The sequence below is a fragment of the Hyperolius riggenbachi genome, chromosome 3, assembly GCF_040937935.1.
Source record: "Hyperolius riggenbachi isolate aHypRig1 chromosome 3, aHypRig1.pri, whole genome shotgun sequence".
NCBI classification, from domain to species: domain Eukaryota; kingdom Metazoa; phylum Chordata; class Amphibia; order Anura; family Hyperoliidae; genus Hyperolius; species Hyperolius riggenbachi.
This window is the reverse complement of record NC_090648.1, coordinates 467,703,946-467,730,729: the sequence shown is the minus strand read 5'-3', so window position 1 is coordinate 467,730,729 and position 26,784 is coordinate 467,703,946. Positions and strand designations below refer to the sequence as shown.

At 47.7% G+C, this 26,784-nt stretch overlaps 1 protein-coding gene across 4 annotated transcripts in view; it reads left to right on the top strand.

Annotated features, from left to right (window-relative positions):
• The first annotated feature begins 290 nt into the window (after positions 1-290).
• The window catches only part of LOC137561702 (solute carrier family 23 member 1-like), a 101,640-nt gene continuing 75,146 nt past the window's right edge, over positions 291-26,784 (top strand). For 3 of the 4 annotated variants that reach the window (XR_011030088.1, XM_068273046.1, XM_068273045.1), the window contains exon 1: positions 291-423. Coding sequence is in view for 3 of the 4 variants with exons in the window: in XM_068273046.1 (XP_068129147.1) it covers positions 373-423 (51 nt within the window). In the remaining variant the exon portion in view is untranslated. Of the gene's footprint in view, positions 424-7,327; positions 7,851-26,784 lie in introns of those variants that run through there. The other variant, XM_068273047.1, reaches the window with a different exon arrangement.

Sequence of the window (26,784 nt, the reverse complement as noted above, 5' to 3'; positions counted from 1 at the left end):
TCCATATATTTCTCTCTTCAGTTGTCCTTTAAGTATTTAGTAATAATTGATAAAATAACTCTCTGTAGCCAGTGACAGGACTACTTCTCCTAATCACAAAACATAATGAATGTCAGCTCCCTGTAACACTCTGTGTTTGGGCTGGAAGGAGTGTGTAGCCTCCGCTTATTACTCAGAAGAGGCTTTTCTCAGCAAATTACAATCAGGTTGGGATAATTCTGCTCACATGAGCCTCAGCCCCCGTCTCCATAAGTTCCCCAGCGAGGAGAGAATCGTCCCAGTTCACACTGTACCATGGAGCGTGATGTTTAGAGGAGGATGATTATCAGCGTTATTTAACCTCCCGACGTGTGCTCGTCAGCTGCCTGGAAAATGACTGAAGAGGTGAAGATCTGCAATGGGCTGGACAAGACCTTCTTCAAGGCAAGTTCCCTTCTAAGAACATTTTATGAATTTCTTATATAGCCTCATACAGAGCACTGATCATTTTCAAAATGCAAATACTCTGAGGACTGGAGCCCACTAGAGGGCTTTGAGCGTTTAGGGATCGCTTTAAATTGCTAGCGATTTGCCTAAATGCTCTGCCAATATAAATAAATGTAAAAAATTCCACAAAATCGCAATCGCAGGACAGGCAGCATTTTGGGAGCGTTTGCGTTTCAATGTAAAGTATTGAAGTGCTGGCAAATTGGTCATGAATCGCAACACATAGCCATTTGTGTGCGATTTTAAATTACTGCAAACTGTAAAAAAAATTATAATAATTTAAAAAGGAGCAAAGGAGCAATAAGTATTCAAATCGCAAATCACTATCACAATCACTGGCAAAAAGCTTACACATTTTCAAATCGCTACCAAAATCGCCAGAAAACTCTCAATAAATCGCTTGTGAATCGCTGATTGCGATTTGGCTTCACGATTTGTAGTGGGCTCCAGGCCTCAGGCCCGGTTCTCAAGGAAATTAAACGCGGCAGTTGCGGAATTCGTTGATTAAGCACTGTCACATCATCTTGCATTGGCTGGTCGGCTAAGGTCTCTCCCTGGACCTCCCCTCTTTCCTTTCAGGAGAGTCCTGCAGAGAGGGAGAGAGGCTTAGCAGCTCCCAGCATGACTAGCACTGCACCTGGCACCTTGCCTCAGCAGCATGTCACAGGGGGAGTGGCTAAATACAGAAAGGAGAAGAAGCCTTACTAAAGGGAAACCGAGGTACGAGGGATATAGAGGCTGCCATATTTATTTCCTAAACAATACTAGTTGCCTGGCAGTCCTCCTGATCCTGTGTCTCTAAAGCCCCCTCTACACCATACAATTCCACACGCGATCGATCAAATTCGATTGGATCTAATTTAATTGGATAGATTAAAGGACAACTGTAGTAAGAGGGATACGGAGACTGCCATGTTTATTTCCTTTAAAACAATACCAGTTGCCTGGCAGCCCTGCTGGTGTATTTGGCTGCAGTAGTGTCTGAATCACACACCAGAAACAAGCATGTAGCTAGTCTTCTCAGATCTGACAATAATGTCAGAAACACCTGATCTGCTGCATGCTTGTTCGGGGCCTATGGCTGAAAGCATTAGAGGCTGAGGATTAGCTGAATAGCCAGGTAACTGGTATTGCTTAAAAGGAAATCAATATGGCAGCCTCCATATCCCTCTCACTACAGTTCTCCTTTAAATCCGACATGTCTGATCGGGATTCGATCGGTAGTGTGGTCGATTTTGCATAGTTATCAAAACAAAATCGACCACACTACCGATCAAATCCTGATTGGACATGTCGGATTTAATCGAGCCAATCAAATTTGATCCAATCGAAATTGATCGTGTGTAGAATTGTATGGTGTAGAGGGGGCTTAATACTTTTAACCATAGACCCTGAATAGGCATGCAGCAGATCATGTACTCTGATTTGGCTGACTCAGGTTTTACTGGATTGCAATATGCTTGTTCCAGGGTTTTGACTCAGACACTACTTATTCCAGAAGATCAGGGCTGCCAGGCAGTTGGCATTATTTACAAGGAAATAAATATGGCAGCCTCCATATCACTCTCACCTCGGGTTCCCTTTAAACATTTTTTTAAAAAAAAAGAACAAATACACTCATACAGCAATTATAATTAGCTATAGCAATGGAAGTAAATAATAAAAGTACTACCACAAGCCAAAATACTCAGTGCTCAGCACAGCGACTTGTCAGGTTTCATATTTAGACCAGTTAAATGGAATGCTGGTTCTCTTTACTGAGAAACTCATACCGTATCTGTTGCATGACGCACATTGAACAGGTCTACTGTCCTGAATGAATGGGTTTTTTTTATGCATAATGTAATTTCACAGCATGCTTTGTCTCTGCATCTCCCTCTAGTGGCCTTGGGAGGTTTATTTATTTTTTTTAACGTGAACCCGAGCTGAGAGTGATATGGAGGCTGCCATATTTATTTCCTTTTAAAGTGACACTGAAGCGAATATTCAACTAAACAAACAGATAATCACCTAAGGAGAAGGAAGGCTCTGGGTTCTATAGAGCCTTCCCGTCCTCCCCCACAGGCTTCCGTCCTCCCCCACAGGCTTCCCTGTCAGCAGTCCATGACCAATTGGTCGTGGACTGCTCTCTTCCGGATTGGGGAGACTTGGGCATTCTTCGGAAGCACTCGGGCTTCCAAAGACGGCAGAGCCACCGGTCTTTGGGAGCCCAAGTGCATCTGAAGAATGTTCAAGTCTCCCGCGGCGGGAGATTCAAACTGAGGAGACTGTGGGGAAGGAGGTCACCGGCAGGAGAACGGGAGGCTCTATAGGAACCAGAGCCTTTCCTTTGGTATCTGTTTTTTTTTTTATTTTAATACTCGCTTTAACCTCCCTGGCGGTATGATGCCCGCGGCCTTGCGGTTGCGGGAGGGTTTTTTTAACTTTTTTTTTTCTTAAGCATGTAGCTAGCCTAGCGCTAGCTACATGCTTCCCCCCCCTCCCTGCGGCGTCCCCCCCCGTATGCGGCGATCGCTGCCGGCGTGTATGCCCATCCGGAAATCCCATTCTGAACGGGATTTCCATGAGGGCTTCCCCCGTCGCCATGGGGACGCACGCGATGACGTCAGAGGGAGTCCCGATCCACCCCTCAGCGCTGCCTGGCACTGATTGGCCAGGCAGCGCACGGGTCTCGGGGGGGGGGGGGGGGGGCACCGTCTGATGCGGCGGGTAGCGGCGAATTGGCGTGGGGAGGCGGCGATCGTGAGTAACACGCAGCTAGCAAAGTGCTAGCTGCGTGTATAAAAAAAAATTATGCAGATTGGCCCAGCGGGGCCTGAGAAATCCTCCTGCGCAGCTTACCCCGTGTCCAGCACGGGGTTACCGCTGAGGAGGTTAAAGGACAACTGCAGTAAGAGGGCTATGGAGGCTGCCATATTTATTTGCTTTTAAGCAATACCAGTTGCCTGGCAGTCCTGCTGATCCTCTACCTCTAAGGGCTCGTTCCCACTATCGCGAATCTGCATGCGTCCAACGCATGCAGATCCGCACATGTAATGCAAGTGGATGGGCCTGTTTCCACTGTAGCGTTGTTGAGGTGCGTTTTTTTCAGCGTGAAAAAAACGCACAAAAGAGCCAACGATTTCGCCTGCGTCGGGAATCCGTGCGAATCGCCGCTAATGTATTTAATAGTAAAAACGCATGCGTTTGTTACATGCGTTTTTACCCGCGATTTCGCGTGCGATTTCGCACCTTTTTCAATTTTATTTAGCCCTGGCAGTGTCATGGTTAATTTCGCATGGCACCCTGCCATGCGAAATCGCATGCGAAATCGCGGGTAAAAACGCATGCGGAAACTCATCCACGCAACTGTGGAAACAAGCCCTAATACTTTTAGCAACAAACCCGGAACAAGCATGTAGCAGATCAGGTGTTTCTGACATTATTGTCAGATTTGACAAGATTAGCTGCATGCTTGTTTCTGAAGTTATTCAGACACTACTGCAGCCAAAGAGCTCAGCAGGGCTGCCAGGTAACTGTTAGGGAATACCATCTGTATTCCCATGTGGGAAAATGAAAAAGAATTGTTGGCGATACTTTTTTCAACTAACTATATTTGTGCTTCAGAAGTTTTCAAGAACACTCCAATCCCTTCCTTAGGCATCACATAGTATAACATCATGCCTGGAGAAGATACTCAAGTGTTCACAAAACATTGCTTCTTCTATTAATAGATCAAATCTGATCAGAGAGGGATCTAATGGCTGCCCATACACTGCACACAGATTTTTAATCAATTTCAGCATGAAATCGATTCACAATCTGTGGAGCTGCCGCTGCCACCTGTCTCCGGTCTTTCTGCTCCCCCCACCAGCAGCAATACATTACCAGTTCTGACGGCGCGAGTTCCCGGGTCTGTGGTGTCCCTTTCTCCGGCTGGCCTTCTCCATCTTCTCTTAACTTCCTGTCCCGTCCTGTGAGTAGGGGAAGTTCAAACAGTAGAGTGCCCTCTACTGCTTTAACTTCCGCTGGCCACAGGACGGGACCTGAAGTGAAGATGCAGAAGGCGACTAGCCGGAGAAAGGGACAGCACAGACTCCGGGTCCCGCACGGCGGAACAGGTGAGATTATTGCTGTGTCGGTTGTAGCCAAATCAATCGCCGCTAATGACGCGCTCCGGACCCGCTGGTGATGGAGCAAAATTTTCCAACTATACAGATCAACGGAATCGATCGATTTCGGATGGAAATTGGTCTTTCGGTCCGCATTTGCGTTATCGACTTCCCAGCAGATTCGATCACAGTAATCGAATCTGCTGTCTATCAGCAGTAAATTGAGTTAGTGTATGTGCCCCCTTACCCTCCATGTTTTACAAACTGGGCACATCCAGGGATTACTTCACTATGTGCATAAAGCTGAAGGAATAGATAGTGGGGCAGATTTTATTCAAGCGTTATGAGTGTTTTCACAACTCGCCTTAGAAGAAGCGAGGCAATAAGCGTGAGAAGGGGGCCACAGCAGGGAGCGCTAACTTAACTAGAGGTCCGCCTCCTGCTGCGTCGCTCCACCCTCCCGCTGCTCCCAGTCTCACAGCTAGTACTTCCGCAGGAAGTGTCAGGAGGCTGGAGCACAGCGTGAAGTGCTGGTAAGTTCACTGCCATGGCTAACTTCTCAGATAAGAGCTTCTTGCAAAAATGTGCTTTCTCATCCTTATTGACTACCTATTTAATCACAATTGGAAGAAAGTATTAACCACTTCAGGATCTTTGTTACGCATATCCCCTGTATACTTCACTCGTGGATCAGAGGTGTAGTTATGCCTATTGTTTAGTTACCGCCGCTGTTTGTGATCCCCACGCCATTCCTGTTTGCCTTGCTGTCGCAATCCCATCCTTCTATGATCGGGGTATGGGCACAGCTGTTCCCAAACCCGATTGCCGTACCTGTGATGAATCAGAGCCTGCAGCAGAGAGACACAGGCTCTCATTCAAAAAAAAATCCATGCTTCAGTGTTTCTATTTATAAAACAGTTAGTGTAGCACCATCTTGTGGCCAAAAGTAAAAATACACCAGTTTACACTTACATAGATTTTTTTTTTATTATTATTTTTAACCAATTCCACCCCTGCTCCACAGTTACCAAAATAAAACACTACTACATAAATAGTTACCTCAGGGACTTTTTTTTTTAATATGTATGTCATGAGGGTATATTACTGTTAATTTTGCAAATAATGTCTTGTAATTAGTGATATAGTATTAAAAATCACTAAATGGAAAAATACATCTTTATATCCAGATAAAGTATTATCACCATTCATTGTACTAGGGACACAATTTAAAAGTTGTAATAACCGGGAAAAATGGGCAAATAAAACGTGTGGGTTTTATGTATTGAAGCACATTTTATTTTAAAATGATAATGGCTGGAAGCTGTGGAATAATGTTTTTTTCCTTATTATTCCCTTTAAAATGCATATAAAATAAAATCATTCTTAGCAAAAAGTATCAACCAAAGAAAGCCTAATTTGTGGCCATAAAAACAATACATGGATCATTTTAGTGTGATAAATAACAATCAAGTTATCGGTTCTTCCATGAAGCAACATGAATTATATTCTTCAGGGCGGAAACAATTAGAGGGTGGCAAGAGGTGGCTCCCCTCCCCAAATGTCCCCCTCCTCGCACTCCATGTCGCCCCCTCCTTAGATGCACGGTGCCACTTCCCTCACCTCTATTGCGCGCTCACGCATGCACAGTACAGAGCCGCCTGTCTTCAGGAGCACACGGGCACCCGAAGACTTCCGAAGGCTCCAGCGGCAGGGGAATTCAAACGGAGAGCCAGAGCTGGAACGAGACGAGCTCTGTAGTAACAGAGCAGGAGATTTGGGAGCAGCCGGTGCCACCATAGACCGTATAAGGAATTACAGCTATCGCGGTGCACAGTGAGTAACTTCGGCACCGTCACGTGGACCTGGAGGGGAGAATAGTAATTAACGCTGCCGGGGCTTGTGCAGCAGCAGGATAAGCCATATACCAGCTGTATCCTGCACCCAAGTCTCCCGGTGGCGAGATCTCTTGTACGGGGAATGAGGGGACCATGAGAGTACCAGGAATGCTCTTGCAGAGTTTCCCAACCCTGTCCTCAAGGCCCACCAGCAGTACATGTTTTGCAGAAAACCACAAACAACCACAGGTGAGGTAATTAGTGTCTCAGCAGAGCTGATTATCTACCTGTATGGATTTCCACAAAACATGCACTGTTGGTGGGCCTTGAGGACAGGGTTGGGGAACACTGCATAGGACCCAGAGCCTTCCTTCTTTTTTTTCACTTTCCATTAGCTTTAAAACCCATGTTTGATCGCATATATGTGTTGAATCCTATATAATAATAGCCATGTCGCTGTGTCCCTGCACTCCGCCTGGCGGGCATGCGCGGCACGTGGACAAGCTTCAGAGGGCAGAGGAGGACGGGCGTAGGGGGCCAGGTGGGTGCGAGCATTCGTGCTTTGCAGCAGGGACGTGTGGTTCACGGCTGTGCATGTGTTAGGGGAGGGTTGTGGCTGAGGTCAAGGGTCCATTTTTCAATTGGCCCTTTAACTAGTAGATCTTAATTTGTAATACACAAAATTTTGTGCATTGTGAATACACCATTCTTGCATTTATTTATTTTTTTAACTATATAGCTGTCTGGGCTTGCAATGTGGACTTTCAGACCTTTTCAATTTTCAGATCATCCCTAGCATTGTCTCAGTGTTTCAGCTAAAGAGAATAGCAGAGGACCATGCAGTGGAACAGACATGAATCAAGTATTGTATGGAAATAAAACTCCATTCATAACACATTCCAGTCACATACAGGGAGAAGGATCTGATATAATCATCCGTGTGATGATGATGATGTCTTGAGATTCAAGTGAGACAAATTCCACAAATGGGAAAGTTCACCGTGCCCTGCAAGTTCCTTATGCAATGCTTGCCAATAACTGCTCTATTACTCATTGACCTGGATGAGGCAGACACACAACTTGGCTGGGATATGGGCTGTGCACACAAGGGATTTATCTAGGAGGAAGCCAGTACCTGCTGAGATCACCTGGAACGGTGGAGTTGACCATCAGTGCAGCCAGCAGAAGAAGTTGTCTCCTGTATGAGCTCCAGGCAGCAGTGGAAGCCATCTCTTGTGTGGGCTCCAGGCAGCAGAAGAAGTCCTCTCCTGTAGAAGCTCCAGGCTGCAGAGGAAGCCATCTCCTGTGTGGGCTCCAGGCAGCAGAGGAAGCCATCTCCTGTGTGGGCTCCAGGCAGCAGAGGAAGTCATCTCCTGTATGAGCTTCTGGCAGCAGCATGGAGAAGGACATCAGTGGTTTGGACAACCCCAGCTTTGAGGTCAGAATTTCATTTTATACAATGCACTTTTTGGTGCACTAGTCTAGTTTAGGGGACCCAGCAGGAAACCTAATAGGGAACAGTTCTCATATCACAGCACAAAGAGTTACAATTGGCTGAATAGTGTGGGCGTAGTTTTCTACAAACTGTCTGAAACCTCGCAGTTTGAGAGGGTGCCAATAGCCATCCACCTAATTATGTTAGCAGAATTTTCCTATGAGGTTTCCTAAACTAGAGCCTGCATTTTCACACAGTATGAAATCACGGTCAGCCATGCGCACACTGTACTCCTATGGGACCACTATGATTTCAGAAACCAATCGCGATTCGTATGCATATCACATACGAATTGCACTCAATGGGCTCTATTCTCAATGAGTTACCGCATGAGTTAAATTAGGTAGTGATAAACGGCGACCAAAATATATCCATTTTCAAATTCACAATTTTTTTTTTCTCCCTAAATTACCTCATGCGGTAAAAGTGTGGTAATTACCTCAAAATGTATCTCCAATTTGAGATTCTCAATTGAAAAGTTGGTGTTAATTAAGGATTTGTTTTATCACCTAGAAATGGTAGGTGATAATTATCACTTCTCTGCTTTTGGCCTTTAGGATGGAGCCTTTTGAGCTTTCTTTGCTCGAGTTTATGTCAATTTTACACAGAAGGCAGAAAAGACGAGTGTGTCTAATCTCAAGGCGCACTTCCAGACCTCGTACAGTCTTTTAGATGATTTAATAGATGCCGAGGAGGAAATTCCTCTCTGCTCTAAAAGATAAGCAACAGCATACTAACTTTTAAAGAAAAACATTTCTTTGTTACAGCTGATACAAATCCAGCAACAAATCTCCAGTGTATGTATTTCCTGCTTTCATGGAAGCAGACATAGGGTTAACATCCTGTGTTTACACATTAGCTGCTCTGCTGAGGCAGCCAGCTGGCACAGCTGAGCGCTCAAATTACAGTTGTGATTATTCACAGATGAGGGGGAATTAGACAGGCTAAATTATATACATACGGGGTGCATTTCTATATGTTTTCATTCTGTCCAGTGCAAGAGTTGAGGTCCCACTTTAAATGTGACAGGCTTTCCTGGGTCGTCTCTGTGTAATGGGTGGCAAGTATATGGGCTGCCCTACAGTGGTCAAAAAAGCTTTATTTCCATACATATTACTGACAGTTTTATCACCTGTTTATCACCTGTTTTACCGCACTTTTATCAAACATTTATCACACTTGGTAAATGTTTAGTGAATACTCACTATTTTCACTATTTTTAGTGAATTATTACTGGAGGTAATTTTTCACCCAAAAGAGTTACCGCACATGGTTTTGTGAATAGAGCCCAATGTATTTCAATGGGATCAAGTATGTACTGCCTTTTTTTTTTAGTTGCATACGTTTTTGTGTTAGGCTCTTTTCACATAGGCAAGTTCACCGCCTGTCAGCTGCTCTCCTGCACCTGCTGGGCGCTTGTTAATGCTCAGTGCAGGTTTTGTACAGGCAGCCCCCCCCATGGAGTCAGATCTGAGCGCAGCCATACTCAGACTCAACTAGTTACGCTCCTCTGCCACTTGACACGCGTGGTGTTACAACTGTTGCACCATTGTGTTTAACCGCTGTATTTATAAAATGTAGCACTGGCAAGCGGCAGATGGGAGGCTGAACTGCTTGGCAAGCATGAAGTCCAGCCTCACGTCTGAAAGAGGCCTAAGCTATGCCTGATAATATTTCTATAGCGCTTTTCTCCCATAGGACTCAAAGCTCTTAGGCACTCTCAGGGCTTGTTCAAACCTAGGGCGTTTTTGTTTTGGTTTTTTTAAATGCCGGCGATTTTAAAAATCACCCTGAAAGCACTTGTGCGATGATTCCCTATGAGAGAGTTCTCATCTGAGAGGTTTAATTCCGCTTAGCAAAGCGCTGCCTGTACCATTTGGTGAGCGTTTTTGCTCAATGGAAGGTATAAAGCGCTTTGTATAGCGATTTTCCCCAGCACTTTCATGAATAAATACATTGGGCTCTATTCACTAAGAGGCAAAAACACCGCAAAATTTTACCGCTAAATTTCCGCCAGCGGTAAACTCCGCATTTTTTCCAAATTCACTAATATTTTCCGCATGCGGGAAAAAAGATGCGGAAACAGCCATTATTCATGCGGGAATCATGCGGTGAAAAGGTCGCATGAAAAAGTGTTTAAAGAAAAAAAAAATTAAAGTCCAGCAAGCACAGCCCTTAACCCCCTTGGCGGTATGAAAAATACCGCCAGGGGGAAGCGCAGCAGTTTTTTTTTTAAATTTAATCATGTAGCGAGCCGAGGGCTCGCTACACGATAGCCGCTGCTCAGCGGCATCCCCCCGCCCGCTTCGATCGCCTTCGGCGATCACCGATCAGGAAATCCCGTTCAAAGAACGGGATTTCCTGGAGGGCTTCCCCCGTCGCCATGGCGACGGGGCGGGATGACGTCACCGACGTCGGGACGTCATTGGGAGACCCGATCCACCCCTCGGCGCTGCCTGGCACTGATTGGCCAGGCAGCGCTCGGGGTCTGGGGGGGGGGCGCGCGCCGCACCGGATAGCGGCGATCGGGCGGCGGCAATCGGGGTGCTGGCGCAGCTAGCAAAGTGCTAGCTGCGTCCAGCAAAAAAAAAATTATGTAAATCGGCCCAGCAGGGCCTGAGCGGCACCCTCCGGCGGCTTACCCCGTGTCACACACGGGGTTACCGCCAAGGAGGTTAAGCCTCCAGACTTCATTAATGTCAATGGGATGCGAAATATATCACCTACTACTTGTAGGTGATAAAAAAAATCGGTAAATAACGACGAAATGATGCGCCTGAACAGTTTTGAGAATTGATTTTTTATTGCGGAAAATACCGACTTTTGCGGAAATTTTTCCGCATGAATCCCGCACTTTTACTACACTTTTTCCGCATGCGGAAAAAACATGCGGAACATTTTGAGAATGTCAACTTGACGGTGTTTTGGTCGCAAACTTCCCGCATGTACTTTACCGCATGCGGGAAGTCTTTGGGCCCGTTTCCACTGTTGCGACGCGATTTCGCCGGCATCCCGACGCTTGTAAGAACGCATGCGGATGCGTTTCCGCATGCGTTTTTACCCGCGATTTCGCGTGCGATTTCGCATGGCAGGGTGCCATGCGAAATTAACCATGACACTGCCAGGGCAAAATAACATTGAAAAAGGTGCGAAATCGCACGCGAAATCGCGGGTAAAAACGCATGTAACAAACGCATGCGTTTTTACTATTAAATACATTAGCGGCGATTCGCACGGATTCCCGATGCAGGCGAATTCGGTGGGTCCCGTCGTGCAGATTTGGCCCGCTGCCAAATCGCTGCCACACATGTGGAAACAGCCCCGGCCACTTCAGTGTAACAAGCGAATGCGCATCTCGTCGCCGCATGCGGATTCGCTATGGTGGAAACGAGCCCTTTGAGAATAGAGCCCATTGTATTTATTCATGTCCGGGTGAAAGAGTTCACTTTCTGACATCAGGAAGTGAAAAAAAAAACGATCTGCAAATGCGCTTAGAAAAGTGCTTTTCTAAGAGCAAAGCGCAGGGAAAAGCGAAGAAAAGAAACTCTCAATAAATCGCTCAACGCGCTGGCGATTTATGATAACAAAGCCTGAGATTCAGTCATTGGCATTAGGATGAAGTATTAACACAGTAAAATTAATATTTTTTGCAAATGCCAAACTGAACAGGTGGGTTTTCAGTAGGGTTGATCAATGAGATGCAAAACTTTCTGGGCTGGAACCCACAGGAGCGCTTTTGGCAGCGTTTTGGCAGCACTGCGATACGCTAGCAGTTTGCCAAAACGCTGGGCTAATGTTAATGGATGGGGCAACTTCCACAGGAGCGTTTGCGTTTCTCAGAAACGCAAACGCAGGACGTGCAGCATTTTGGGAGCGTTAGCGCTTCAATGTAAAGTATTGAAACGCTAGCGGAAACGCTCAGCAAAACCTAAACTGAGAGGTTTTGCTAGCGTTTTGCGGTTCAGCACACTGTAACAAAATGAAAAAATTCACAGGACCAATCAGGATAAAAACGCAAAAAGCAAAACGCTACGCACCCGCTGGGCAAAAAAATACAATGTTGCAAAACACGACCAAAAACGCGCATGAATCCGCTTGCAAACCGCTCAGACAAAACGCTAGCGGTTGCGTTTTGCGTTTGCTGATTTCAGTGGGTTCCAGGCCTCTGAGTTGATGCAAATTCATGTGCAAATATATGCAGTTTGAAAATGGACCAATCAATTTAAACCCAGCTTTAAAGTGATTGGTCTATTTTGAAGGTGCATCTATTTGCATAAACTTTGCATCTCTTTGATCATCAGTGTTCAGTCTGGTGGGGTAAGGAGTTTCATAATGTAGGAGTTAGTGGCACAGCTATCGAGTCTGCAAGGAATGCAGGCGCAGGGGGGCCCGGAAGAGATGCCTGAGAGGAGTCTGGAGAGGAGAAGCCTGAACCTATCTGAGGGCTGGATTTCCCTTAACGCTCTCCCAATGTAAATGGATGGGACAGTTTCCACTAGACTAGAGCGAGTGCGATTAAGGAAATCACAATCGCAGGACCTTCAGCATTTTGGGAGCATTTCCATTCTAATGAACTGTATAGGAACAGGGAAATCGCTCCCAAAATCGCTTGCAAATCGCTATCACAAAACGCTAGTGATTGCGATAGCGCTTTCTAGTGGGTTCCAGGCCCGAGAGGGGGCTCGCCGCCCGCCATTGCGAGCGGCGACGGACACTAGGACCTGGGAGGCATACTTTTATCACCTCCTGGATTGGTGGCTTGGACGCTTCCCTACCTCGCAGTCGCTGCCCCCTCTAGCACACAGGACAGATGCGAGTCTGCGACGTAATCCCTCCTCCCGCAACTCTTTCTGTTGCAGTGCAGGCTTAGAAGAAGACGATTCCATTGCTATTTGTGAGACGCAGACTGCTTGTGGCTGTTTGCACTGTGCAGGCTTGTGACACAGGGTGCCTGCGGCTGTGTCTGAGCCTGAGATTAGAGACACTGGGGACAGGACTGGGGAGGCTGGGGCTGCAGAGACGGGGGTGTTGTAAGTAAGGTCAATTTTATATAAATATATTCCTGTCTGGCTGCCTGATTTATGTTTTTGAGGGAGGGGACAGTTGGTGATGCTGATTACTGTTTTGTGGGGGTACCTGCATGATTTCTGTTTTGTGGGGGTGCTTGTCTGATTTCTGTTTTGGGGTGGGGGGTTTGGAAGGGGAGGGGGGATTGGAAGGGGGTGGGCTCAGGGGCCCACCCAAGGTTTCGCAGGGGGTCCCAGTGGTTTCTAGTTACATTCTTGGTAGGAGTGGCATGACAGAAGGCTCTCAGTGGGCGTTTTCAGATAGACTCTGGGTAATGGGTATGACTAGATTATTAGAAGCTGTAGATCTGTGATTTCAGGGATTGCTACACTGCTGCAACATTTCTTTCCTGTATATTGTCTCATTAATATGGAATTAAAAAAAAAATACTTGTGTTTCTGCAGATGTCAGTGTGAGCTCTCCCTTCTTGTTGGGTAGTGATAAGGAGTAGACAATTTGACAAATTGGGGTGCAGCAAGACCTGGAATTTGCAGGGATTGAATTGACAGCATTAAGCTAAGTACACCCCTTCAATCATAGTTCACGACTGAGGTCTATATAAACTTGTCACTAGTCTGCAGGCTAGCGACACATTTGTAGCGATGAGCAGTGCATGACAGAGGGAGAGAACAATGTGTTGGGTGGTAGCTTGGGCAACAGGGTTTGCTAAGGATACAGCATACCGTATCTTAATCGAAGTTGGCCTGCTGCTGTACACGCAATAGATGGATTTTCATACAAGGCTTTATTAGCCACCTTAAGTCTGCTACACACTTTTAATCATGATTGGCCAATTACTGACCAATTTTAAGGGTTTTATGTGTTGAACTTCATACTACGTGGAGCTGGTAAAATTGGTCAGTGAGGGCTGATTCACACTACAAGAGCTTTTTAAATGCTAATGCAATGCTATGGTGGATTTTTACTGAACCACATCGCTCCATGAACACACACATACATAGGATAACATTAACAAGAGTTTTTCAAATCATAAAGTGCTCAGAAAAGCTCTTGTAGTGTGAATTAGCCATGATTGGCCAATCATAATTGAAAGTGTGTACCATGCTTTAGCGGAGTTTAGTGTCTGTAGGTAGCTTTACAAACAAGTTGCAGAGGGTTATTTAAATCTGGGAGCTGTTGGTCAATTAACTGACAGCTGATTACTCAAACTTCTTGGTTAAATAACTAAGGGCCTATTTCCATTACCACGCATTCGAATCGCGTGCGGAAATCCGCATCCATTTTTAATGCGGATAGGCCTTCCACATAAGTGTTTTTATGCGAAAATGTGTTGCGGTGGGAAAATGGCCCAGCAACAAGTCACGTGTTTGCTGGGTAAATCCATGTTCCCAACGTGAATTTCCGCGTTTAACGCAGATATATGCGGTCCCATTGACTTACATTAGCCACATCCAGATCTCACCTGCATGCAGATAAAAATTGTCAGATCATCTATTCTCGGGTTTGGGGTGACAGTATGTTTATAAAGTCTCAATAAATCCAGGAAAGGATTTGCCCATCAAGCACTAAACACTAGAACTGTATTATAGGGGACGGTGGGAGCCCCTAGACACCAGGGAACTGTATAGAGGAGGGTGTGTGTGTGTGTGTGTGGGGGGGGGGGGGGCAGTAGACACCAGGGAACTTTTTATAAGGGAGGGAGGTGGCCACTAGACATTGGGGTTGGCCCATGACTTGGTCCCAGTGTTCAATTTCCTGCTTTGTATCGGAGTTTGACATACTTGCTTTAAAGGATACGTCCAGGCAAAATGAAAAACAAAAATCCACTTACCTGTGGCTTCCTCCAGCGCCCTGCAGCCGTCCTGTGCCCTTGCCGCTGCTCCCGGTCTTCTCCGCTGCAGAAGCTGACCTTGCCAGGTCTGCGCAGCACCTGCGCAGTGCAGCGCTGATGATGTCAGCCGTGGAGCGCATGGGGAGCTGACCCAGAAGCCGACCTGGCAAGGTCGGCTTCTGCAGCGGAGAAGACCGGGAGCCATCGGGGCTGCGACGAGGGCACAGGACGGCTGCGAGGGGCTGGAGGAAGCCCCAGGTAAGTGGATTTTTGATTTTGCCTGGGTATATCCTTTAAGGGAAACTCTGGGAAAGCCTTCAGGCGAATAGCGAATTTGTCACACTAATACAACAACAAAAAATAATTGTGTGGAAGTAAAGAGATTTGTTATGCCTGGTACATACCATGCAATTTTCCGTCAGATGGTCGAATAGATCATTTCCAACAGGTTTGATCTGATTTCATATCGTTTTTCTGATTGATTTTGTATAGAAGTGATTGGAAAATTGATCAGAAAAAATTGATCAGAAAATTGAACAGGAAATCAGATCGGACTTGTTGAAAATTATTCGACCACCTATCTGACGGGAAATTGCATGGTATGTACCAGGCATGATAGAAAATGGGACATCCACGAGATTTGCATGGAGGGATTTTTTCATCTATCTTTTGAGGAAGTTAGCTGAAGCTGATTTCTACATAGTTTGTAGAACTTCTACCTTATTGATCTGTAACAATAAATAACCAGGCAAAGTTAGTTTCCGAAACTAAAGGTTCCCTCGGATCACCTTGGCTGGAATGGTCACATGATCAGATGCCATACTGATTGGTCTCTGATCAGACTCGGGATGCTAAGACTGTGCACACATGAGATATCAATATATATTTGCCTTTCAATCTTTTAATTCTAGAGACTGTGTCTCTCACAGCATGCAGGTAGGTGGGGGAGCGACAGGGGGTGCTACAAATAAGATGTATGTTTCTTCCAGAGTAAAATTAGCCATAAATTGCTTTTCTCTTATGTTGTCTCTTACAGTAGGTAGTAGAAATCAAACAGAACCGACAGGTTTTGGACTAGCCTATCTCCTCATGGGGGATTTTCAGCAAAGCTTTTATTCTGTATAAAGGCATTTTTCTGAAAAGGATTTATACAGTGATACTGGCCCGCCTCTCTGCTCGCTGCACATTTTTTTTTTAGGCAGTTGGACAGAGCAACTTCCATTCACTAAATGCTTTTGAAACTAAACAAAACCTCCTCCCATGAACTCCATTCTTGTTTAGTGTTTTATGTATCATAAATTCCCTAACAGGGATGTTAGCATATACCAGAGACTTTTGTTACTGGCACTCTAGGATTCTCCTTCACCTCATTGAGCATTCTGCGCTGTGCTCTTGCAGTCTTCTTTACAGGAAGAGTAGCAGCAGTGCTGAACTTTCTCCATTTATAGTTAATTTTTCTTATCATGGACTGATGAACAGCAAGGCTTTTAGAGATCCTTTTATAACTCTTTCCAGCTTTATGCAAGTCAACAATTCTAAATCGTAAGTCTTCTGAGAGCTCTTTTGTGGGAGGCATCATCCACATCAGGCAATGCTTCTTGGGAAAAGCAGACCCAAAACTGGTGTTTTTTTTTTTTTTTTTTTTATAGGTCAGGACAGCTGTAACCAACACCTCCAATCTCATCTCATTGATTGGACTCCAGTTGGCTATCACCTCACTCCAATTAGCTCTTTAGTCATTAGTCTAGAGGTTCTCATACCTTTTTCACCTGGACTGTGAATGTTTACATGGTGCATTCAATAAAAACAGGGAAACATTGAATTATTTGTGTAGTATTAGTTTAAGCAGACTGTGATTGTCTATTGTTGTGACTTAGATGAAGATCAGATCACATTTTGTGACAGATGTGTTCAGAAATGCATATAATTCCAAAGGGTTTACATACCTTTTATTGCTACTGCATTTTAAATTTTACAGTTTTTCGCGATAGTGGTCCTTTAACTTTTGAAAATAAGAAATATGACAATATCAAGGATGGGGTAAAGTTTAAAGTACACTTGTAGTGGTGCTCAGCAGAGCTCGAATATTCGAGTAGCTCGAATATTCGAGCTCTTTTTCAGCTATTCGAGCTCGGTATTCGAGCTCCGAATAGCTGTAGCTATTCGAATGGGCTATTCGAGAACACTCGAATAGCCCATTCACTATTCGAGCTATTCGAGCAAACCGGCGCTATTCGAGCTCGGTACCGAGCTCGAATAGCGTCATAGCCCAGATTGATGTGCTTAGAGCCAATCAGAGGGCTCCCAGGCCCTCTGACGGCAGCCAATCACAGAGGGGGACCCTGGCCAGCCCCTACCCTATAAATAGCGGCCGCCATGTTCGGGTTTTCCATGCTTGCCTGAGACTTGTACAGAGAGAGATCTGCTCCTTTGTGCTTTGGCTTAGCAAGTGCTCTATTGTGTTCATTTACCTAGCGTTTTTGCTCACCTACACCTGCCATATACACCTGTATTGTTGTTATTTAGATAGACATTGTATTTTAGTTAGTAGCTTGTGTGTTACATTAGAGACAGGCAGCTGCTGCAAGCTTACAGGTTTAGGCCTCAGGGGGGCCTTGCCTCTGTGGGCAGCTGTCCTCTGTTTATTTCTCTCATCATCTATACCAGTATTTCTGCTGTCCTTTACTAATAGTATTGTAGTTATACTGTACTAGGAGTAGGACACTCACTGACTGTCACTGTTTATAGGCTACTAGCTAGCTCCTGCGTGTGTGCACTCACTCACTGTCTGTGTGTACACACACTCTATTTCCTTCTGATTACTGATTGATTATTGTTAGTTGTACTTACTTACTACTTACTCTTACTGTACCCGTAGGGACACTCACTGTCACTGTTCATATAGGCTACTAGCTCCTGCGTGTGCGCACTCACTGTCTGAGTGTACACACACAACACACACTCTATTTCCTTCTGATCGCTGATTGATTATTGTAATTAGTTAGTTCTACTTACTGTTACTACTTACTCTTACTGTACTAGGAGTCTAGGACACTCAGTCACTGTGTTCATAGGCTACTAGCTCCTGCGTGCGTGCACTCACTGTCTGAGTGTACACACACCCACACTCCATTTCCTTCTGATCGCTGATTGATTATTGTTATTAGTTAGTTCTACTTACTGTTACTACTTACTTACTCTTACTGTACTAGGAGTCTAGGACACTCAGTCACTGTGTCCATAGGCTACTAGCTCCTGCGTGCGTGCACTCACTGTCTGAGTGTACACACACCACCCACACTCCATTTCCTTCTGATCGCTGATTGATTATTGTTATTAGTTAGTTCTACTACTTACTGTTACTACTTACTGTACTAGGAGTCTAGGACACTCAGTCACTGTGTCCATAGGCTACTAGCTCCTGCGTGCGTGCACTCACTGTCTGAGTGTACACACACCACCCACACTCCATTTCCTTCTGATCGCTGATTGATTATTGTTATTAGTTAGTTCTACTACTTACTGTTACTACTTACTTACTCTTACTGTACTAGGAGTCTAGGACACCCAGTCACTGTGTCCATAGGCTACTAGCTCCTGCGTGCGTGCACTCACTGTCTGAGTGTACACACACCACCCACACTCCATTTCCTTCTGATCGCTGATTGATTATTGTTATTAGTTAGTTCTACTTACTGTTACTACTTACTTACTCTTACTGTACTAGGAGTCTAGGACACTCAGTCACTGTGTCCATAGGCTACTAGCTCCTGCGTGCGTGCACTCACTGTCTGAGTGTACACACACCACCCACACTCCATTTCCTTCTGATCGCTGATTGATTATTGTTATTAGTTAGTTCTACTACTTACTGTTACTACTTACTGTACTAGGAGTCTAGGACACTCAGTCACTGTGTCCATAGGCTACTAGCTCCTGCGTGCGTGCACTCACTGTCTGAGTGTACACACACCACCCACACTCCATTTCCTTCTGATCGCTGATTGATTATTGTTATTAGTTAGTTCTACTACTTACTGTTACTACTTACTTACTCTTACTGTACTAGGAGTCTAGGACACCCAGTCACTGTGTCCATAGGCTACTAGCTCCTGCGTGCGTGCACTCACTGTCTGAGTGTACACACACCACCCACACTCCATTTCCTTCTGATCGCTGATTGATTATTGTTATTAGTTAGTTCTACTTACTGTTACTACTTACTTACTCTTACTGTACTAGGAGTCTAGGACACTCAGTCACTGTGTCCATAGGCTACTAGCTCCTGCGTGCGTGCACTCACTGTCTGAGTGTACACACACCACCCACACTCCATTTCCTTCTGATCGCTGATTGATTATTGTTATTAGTTAGTTCTACTACTTACTGTTACTACTTACTGTACTAGGAGTCTAGGACACTCAGTCACTGTGTCCATAGGCTACTAGCTCCTGCGTGCGTGCACTCACTGTCTGAGTGTACACACACCACCCACACTCCATTTCCTTCTGATCGCTGATTGATTATTGTTATTAGTTAGTTCTACTACTTACTGTTACTACTTACTTACTCTTACTGTACTAGGAGTCTAGGACACCCAGTCACTGTGTCCATAGGCTACTAGCTCCTGCGTGCGTGCACTCACTGTCTGAGTGTACACACACCACCCACACTCCATTTCCTTCTGATCGCTGATTGATTATTGTTATTAGTTAGTTCTACTTACTGTTACTACTTACTTACTCTTACTGTACTAGGAGTCTAGGACACTCAGTCACTGTGTCCATAGGCTACTAGCTCCTGCGTGCGTGCACTCACTGTCTGAGTGTACACACACCACCCACACTCCATTTCCTTCTGATCGCTGATTGATTATTGTTATTAGTTAGTTCTACTACTTACTGTTACTACTTACTGTACTAGGAGTCTAGGACACTCAGTCACTGTGTCCATAGGCTACTAGCTCCTGCGTGCGTGCACTCACTGTCTGAGTGTACACACACCACCCACACTCCATTTCCTTCTGATCGCTGATTGATTATTGTTATTAGTTAGTTCTACTACTTACTGTTACTACTTACTGTACTAGGAGTCTAGGACACTCAGTCACTGTGTCCATAGGCTACTAGCTCCTGCGTGCGTGCACTCACTGTCTGAGTGTACACACACCACCCACACTCCATTTCCTTCTGATCGCTGATTGATTATTGTTATTAGTTAGTTCTACTACTTACTGTTACTACTTACTTACTCTTACTGTACTAGGAGTCTAGGACACCCAGTCACTGTGTCCATAGGCTACTAGCTCCTGCGTGCGTGCACTCACTGTCTGAGTGTACACACACCACCCACACTCCATTTCCTTCTGATCGCTGATTGATTATTGTTATTAGTTAGTTCTACTTACTGTTACTACTTACTTACTCTTACTGTACTAGGAGTCTAGGACACTCAGTCACTGTGTCCATAGGCTACTAGCTCCTGCGTGCGTGCACTCACTGTCTGAGTGTACACACACACCACCCACACTCCATTTCCTTCTGATCGCTGATTGATTATTGTTATTAGTTAGTTCTACTTACTGTTACTACTTACTTACTCTTACCGTACTAGGAGTCTAGGACACTCAGTCACTGTGTCCATAGGCTACTAGCTCCTGCGTGCGTGCACTCACTGTCTGAGTGTACACACACTAAATTTACTTGTGATTACTACTACTGATTATTGTAACTGCTAGTTGTACTTCCTGACTGTTAATACTTACTTACTGTACTAGGGGACACTCACTCAGTCACCTCACCAACCAACCCACTCCATTAAAGTACCCCACTTTTCACCCGCCCTTTTACAAAACTTTTGTCTATACGCCCAAAACATTGAAGATGTCTGGAAGTGGCAGCCAGCGCGGTTTGGGCAAGGGGAAGGGCAGCAAGGGAATCAGGAAGAGAGGGAGCAGCATTGTGGCAAGCCGCGGCCGCGGGCGCGCCACCATGCACAGTTCCGCAGCAGCAGCAGCAGCGTCAGTGGCTAACATTCCTCCCATAGCCACTGGCCGTGGACGCCTTGGGCGCCGCCCAGGAGGAGCATCTGCAACTCACGCTGCAGAGACACAGCAGCAGCAGCGTGTAGCACCTGCTCCCATTTTCCTCCAGCCGGGTCGGAAACGTCCCATTGAGGAAAAGGATGCAGACACTGTGGTGCAACTCATGACGGAGGATGAGCAGCCCGCCATCAGCTCTGCATCCGAGGCCTCCACCCTCACCACCACCACCCCTGTTCGCAGCAGCCGCCCAGCAGGGCCTGGGGAGGAGGCCAGTTCACCGTCAGTCGCCGACCTGTCACTCAGCACTCTTTTGACCCCAGGCATGATGAGTCAATTGAATGCTGTTGTTGGCGATTTGGAGGAGGAGATGCTGATGGGCACTTTGGGGGAGGAGGGATTGGACAGCAAGACTGTGGCGACAGTCAAGCGTCCCATCCATGCATCAGCAGAGGAGTTTGGGGGGTCATCATCAGAGCAGGACATGTTTCAGGAGGGGCATGATGATGATGACCCGGTGACAGACAGAGACTGGGTGCCAACACATCCAGAGGATGTCGTCCTCAGCAGCTCTGAGGAGGAGGAGGAGGATGCGGTTGTGGGCCTTGCAAGGAGGCGCATCATTGCAAGCATTGGCAGCGTCCCACAGCCTGCTGGTGTCTCAGGCTCAGCAGCAGCAGCAGCAGCATCAGCCAGTACCACCACCAGCCGCACCCAAGACCCCCCCCCCCCCCCCAACCACCACAGGGAAACAGGCAGCAGCGCTTCCATGCCGTAGGGGGATGTTTTTGTCACCAATCTGGCGGTTTTTCACCATGCCCACAGTGTACAGCAAGTACGCCACTTGCAACCACTGTCAGCGGAAGTTGAGCAGAGGTGCAGACCCCTTGAAGTTCAGCACCAGCTCGCTGATCAACCACCTTTCTGCGAAACACTTCCACCAGCATGAGGAGTTCCAGAGGCTGAAGGCATCTGGTGCTGGCAGTGGCACCAATCCCATCACTGCACAGCCTTCAGCAGCAGCAGCAGCAACAGCAGCCACCCGCCCTCCTGCTCCTCCAGCAGCACCAGCAGGAGTGCGGAAACGCCCTGCTCCTCCCCCCTCTGCAACTCCTGCCGCCGACACTGAGGCCTGTTCTGGCAGCCAGTCCTCAGTGGCCTCCTCTGCTCCGTCTGCTGATTCCCGTGCCAGCAAAAAGGCACGCCAGAGCCTTTTGAGCGAGTCCTTCCAGGGGGTGGTTAGGGCTCTGCCTCCCAGCAGCCGTCGCGTGCGGCAGCTGAACGGCTTGCTGGCACGGGCCATGTGCTCCCAACTCCTGCCGTACACGCTCGTGCAGGAGGGGAGCGACATGCGGGCGCTGCTTGCTTGTGCAGCCCCAGACTGGCAGCTCCCCAGCAGACACTTCTTCGCCCGCAAGGCCATTCCTGCACTGCACCGCTTTGTGATGGCCAATGTGGAGCGAGGGCTGGAGCACGCGGTTGGTGAAAGGGTCCACGTCACCATGGACTCCTGGAGCAGCCGCTTCGGGACAGGCCGCTACCTGTCCTTCACTGTCCACTGGGTCAGCTTGGTGGAAGGGGGTGAGGATGGGAGAGCAGCAGCGGGCACAGCAGCAGCAGCAACACAGTGGGTGGTGCCACCCCGCAGGGTCAGGGGAACTGCAGCGGGTTCCTCCGATCCTCTGCCATCCTCCGCCACACCTGGCCAAACCCCCCGCCTCAGCAGCAGTGTGAAGGCCCGCCACTGCCAAGCGCTGCTGCACTTGGTCAGCCTTGGCAAGACCAAGCTGACGGCAGCCCACGTGTTGGCCAAACTCCAGGAGCAGGAGCGGATTTGGCTGACCCCCAGAGGCCTCAGAGTCGGAGAGGTGGTGTCCGACAATGGGGCCAATCTGGTTGCTGCCATAGACAGGGGAAACCTGACCCACATCCCCTGTCTTGCCCACGTGCTGAACCTGGTGGTGCAGAAGTTCCTGCGCACCTACCAGGGGATGGACGAGCTGCTGGAAACGGCAAGGAACGTTGTGCGTCACTTCCGGCGCTCGGCTGCAGCCTGTGCGAGCCTGGAAGACGTGCAAAAGGAGCTGGATCTGCCACGCCATCGGCTGATCATTGACGTTCCGACTCGCTGGAACTCCACCCTGGCGATGTTGGAGCGTCTGGTTGAACAGAAGCACGCTGTCAACCACTACCTTGCCCTGGCCACTGTTTCCGCAGCTCAGAGAAGGGACAAGACCAGCAACATCCCGTCCATCGTCCCCGATGATGACTGGAGGCACATGCAGCAGGTGTGCTTAGTGCTGGCTCCCTTCCTGCAGGCCACAAACATGGTGAGCAGGGACCATGCTATGGTCTGCGAGTGGGTGCCCCTGGTTTCTCTGCTGAACAGGGCACTCGATGCTTTGCTGGCACAGGGAGCGGCAGCCTTGGACCAGCAGGAGCGGCAAGCAGCTGCACAGTCCACCTCTGAGGGGGAGGAGGAGGAGGACTTGGTGGAGGTCCCTGACCTGGCTGCTGATGAGGGGGATCAGCGCAGTGCAGCTGAGTTGGTGCGGGGGTGGAGAGAGGATGAGGCAGCAGAGGAGGAGGATGAGGAGGACAGCACTGACGTCGATGTGCCAGCAGACGTGGCCCGCCTCTTCCCAATGGCAGCGCACATGCTGACGTGCCTGCGCAGGGACCCCAGGGTGATCCAGATGAAGCAGAGGGAGGACATCTGGATCAGCATGATGTTGGACCCACGCCTCAAGGGGAAGTTGAGCCAGTTCCTGCCGCCTGCAGGAGGAGACCCAGCGCAACAAATAAGGAGCTTGCAGCAGGCCCTTGTTGAGCGCTTGGAGGAAGCCTTCCCCCAGCCTTCCACCCCCACTGTCCAGCAGCCAGCACAGAGGCAGCAGCAGGTGCCTGCATCCAGCAGCAGCAAGCGCCCCACAGACCTGCTGTCTCTCAGCCACGAGCTCTACAGGACTGTAGAGGCTCCGGCAGCAGTGACTAGAGAGGAGATGCATGCAGCAGCATCCTCCTCCGGTCACAGCCAGCGCCTGACCCGCATGGTGGCTGACTACATGGGGTCCTACAGCGGGCTTGACAGCGATGCCCCTGTTGATCCCATGGAGTATTGGGTCAAGCGCATGGAGATCTGGAGCGAGCTGGCGCAGTACGCCCTGGAAGTGCTGTCCTGCCCCCCTTCCAGCGTGCTGTCCGAGCGCTGCTTCAGTGCAGCTGGTGGCGTGGTCACCGAGAAACGCTCACGTCTGTCTCACAAGTCTGTGGACAGACTGACGTTTCTCAAGATGAACCAGGCGTGGGTGGAAGGCGAGTTCCTGGCCCCTGTTGTCGGCGAGAGGGGGACATGAACTGGCTGCCGGAACTTAGTACCATCGTTAATGTGCCTTACCACCCTTTACCACCTCCTGGCTCCTGCTCACTAAGCCAGCCTGGTTCACTTTGACTATTACGTCGCCTGCAGCCACACATTTCACACCTACAGTGGGCTGCTGCTGTGTACTGCCCTTCTGCTGTCTGTCTGTGTTTCCCACTGCCAGGGTACACAGAATTACCTTCTGCTGCCACTCTGCCACCAGCTATTACGTCAAAACAATAGCTATATTGGTTGTAAAACCAAAACCAAAAAAAACCAATAAAAAAAAAAAAAGGTTTAATTTTTCTGAGGTGCCCGGGTTGAAAACTGTGTTGTCCCAGTTGTGTATTGGACACAATGTGGGCTGCACGACCGCTGTCTGGGACCTCCTGTTGTGTTTATTTACAGCCCTGGTATCACCGCTAGGTACCAGGGCTATTATGTCACGCTGCCTACCTGCTGCCACACTCACACTGCTCCTCCATTCCTCCTGCTGCTGCTGTCTGTCTGTGTTTCCCACTGCCAGGGTACACAGAATTACCGTCTGCTGCCACTCTGCCACCAGCTATTACGTCACAACAATAGCTGCTCACACTGCTCCTCCATTCCTCCTGCTGCTGCTGTCTGTCTGTGTTTCCCACTGCCAGGGTACACAGAATTACCTTCTGCTGCCACTCTGCCACCAGCTATTACGTCAAAACAATAGCTATATTGGTTGTAAAACCAAAACCAAAAAAAACCAATAAAAAAAAAAAAAGGTTTAATTTTTCTGAGGTGCCCGGGTTGAAAACTGTGTTGTCCCAGTTGTGTATTGGACACAATGTGGGCTGCACGACCGCTGTCTGGGACCTCCTGTTGTGTTTATTTACAGCCCTGGTATCACCGCTAGGTACCAGGGCTATTATGTCACGCTGCCTACCTGCTGCCACACTCACACTGCTCCTCCATTCCTCCTGCTGCTGCTGTCTGTCTGTGTTTCCCACTGCCAGGGTACACAGAATTACCGTCTGCTGCCACTCTGCCACCAGCTATTACGTCACAACAATAGCTGCTCACACTGCTCCTCCATTCCTCCTGCTGCTGCTGTCTGTCTGTGTTTCCCACTGCCAGGGTACACAGAATTACCTTCTGCTGCCACTCTGCCACCAGCTATTACGTCAAAACAATAGCTATATTGGTTGTAAAACCAAAACCAAAAAAAACCAATAAAAAAAAAAAAAGGTTTAATTTTTCTGAGGTGCCCGGGTTGAAAACTGTGTTGTCCCAGTTGTGTATTGGACACAATGTGGGCTGCACGACCGCTGTCTGGGACCTCCTGTTGTGTTTATTTACAGCCCTGGTATCACCGCTAGGTACCAGGGCTATTATGTCACGCTGCCTACCTGCTGCCACACTCACACTGCTCCTCCATTCCTCCTGCTGCTGCTGTCTGTCTGTGTTTCCCACTGCCAGGGTACACAGAATTACCGTCTGCTGCCACTCTGCCACCAGCTATTACGTCACAACAATAGCTGCTCACACTGCTCCTCCATTCCTCCTGCTGCTGCTGTCTGTCTGTGTTTCCCACTGCCAGGGTACACAGAATTACCTTCTGCTGCCACTCTGCCACCAGCTATTACGTCAAAACAATAGCTATATTGGTTGTAAAACCAAAACCAAAAAAAACCAATAAAAAAAAAAAAAGGTTTAATTTTTCTGAGGTGCCCGGGTTGAAAACTGTGTTGTCCCAGTTGTGTATTGGACACAATGTGGGCTGCACGACCGCTGTCTGGGACCTCCTGTTGTGTTTATTTACAGCCCTGGTATCACCGCTAGGTACCAGGGCTATTATGTCACGCTGCCTACCTGCTGCCACACTCACACTGCTCCTCCATTCCTCCTGCTGCTGCTGTCTGTCTGTGTTTCCCACTGCCAGGGTACACAGAATTACCGTCTGCTGCCACTCTGCCACCAGCTATTACGTCACAACAATAGCTGCTCACACTGCTCCTCCATTCCTCCTGCTGCTGCTGTCTGTCTGTGTTTCCCACTGCCAGGGTACACAGAATTACCTTCTGCTGCCACTCTGCCACCAGCTATTACGTCAAAACAATAGCTATATTGGTTGTAAAACCAAAACCAAAAAAAACCAATAAAAAAAAAAAAAGGTTTAATTTTTCTGAGGTGCCCGGGTTGAAAACTGTGTTGTCCCAGTTGTGTATTGGACACAATGTGGGCTGCACGACCGCTGTCTGGGACCTCCTGTTGTGTTTATTTACAGCCCTGGTATCACCGCTAGGTACCAGGGCTATTATGTCACGGCGAGCTGCCTGCCTCATTGACTGCCTGCTGCCACACACTCATCCTCCTCCTCCTGCTGCTGAATTTACCTCCTGCTGTCTTTGTGTTTCCACTGCCAGGGAGCACATACAATGGCGCTTCCAACATGCGTGCGCCCACCAGCTATTTGTTACGCTCAAAAATAGCTGCATTTCTTTAAAAAAAAATTTGAAAAGAGAAATACGTGAAGAAGAAGAAGAAGACGATATTGAAAAAGAAGGAGAAGGAGAAGATGAAGAAGAAGATGAAGATGAAGAAGAAGAAGATGAAGATGAAGAAGATGAAGATGAAGAAGAAG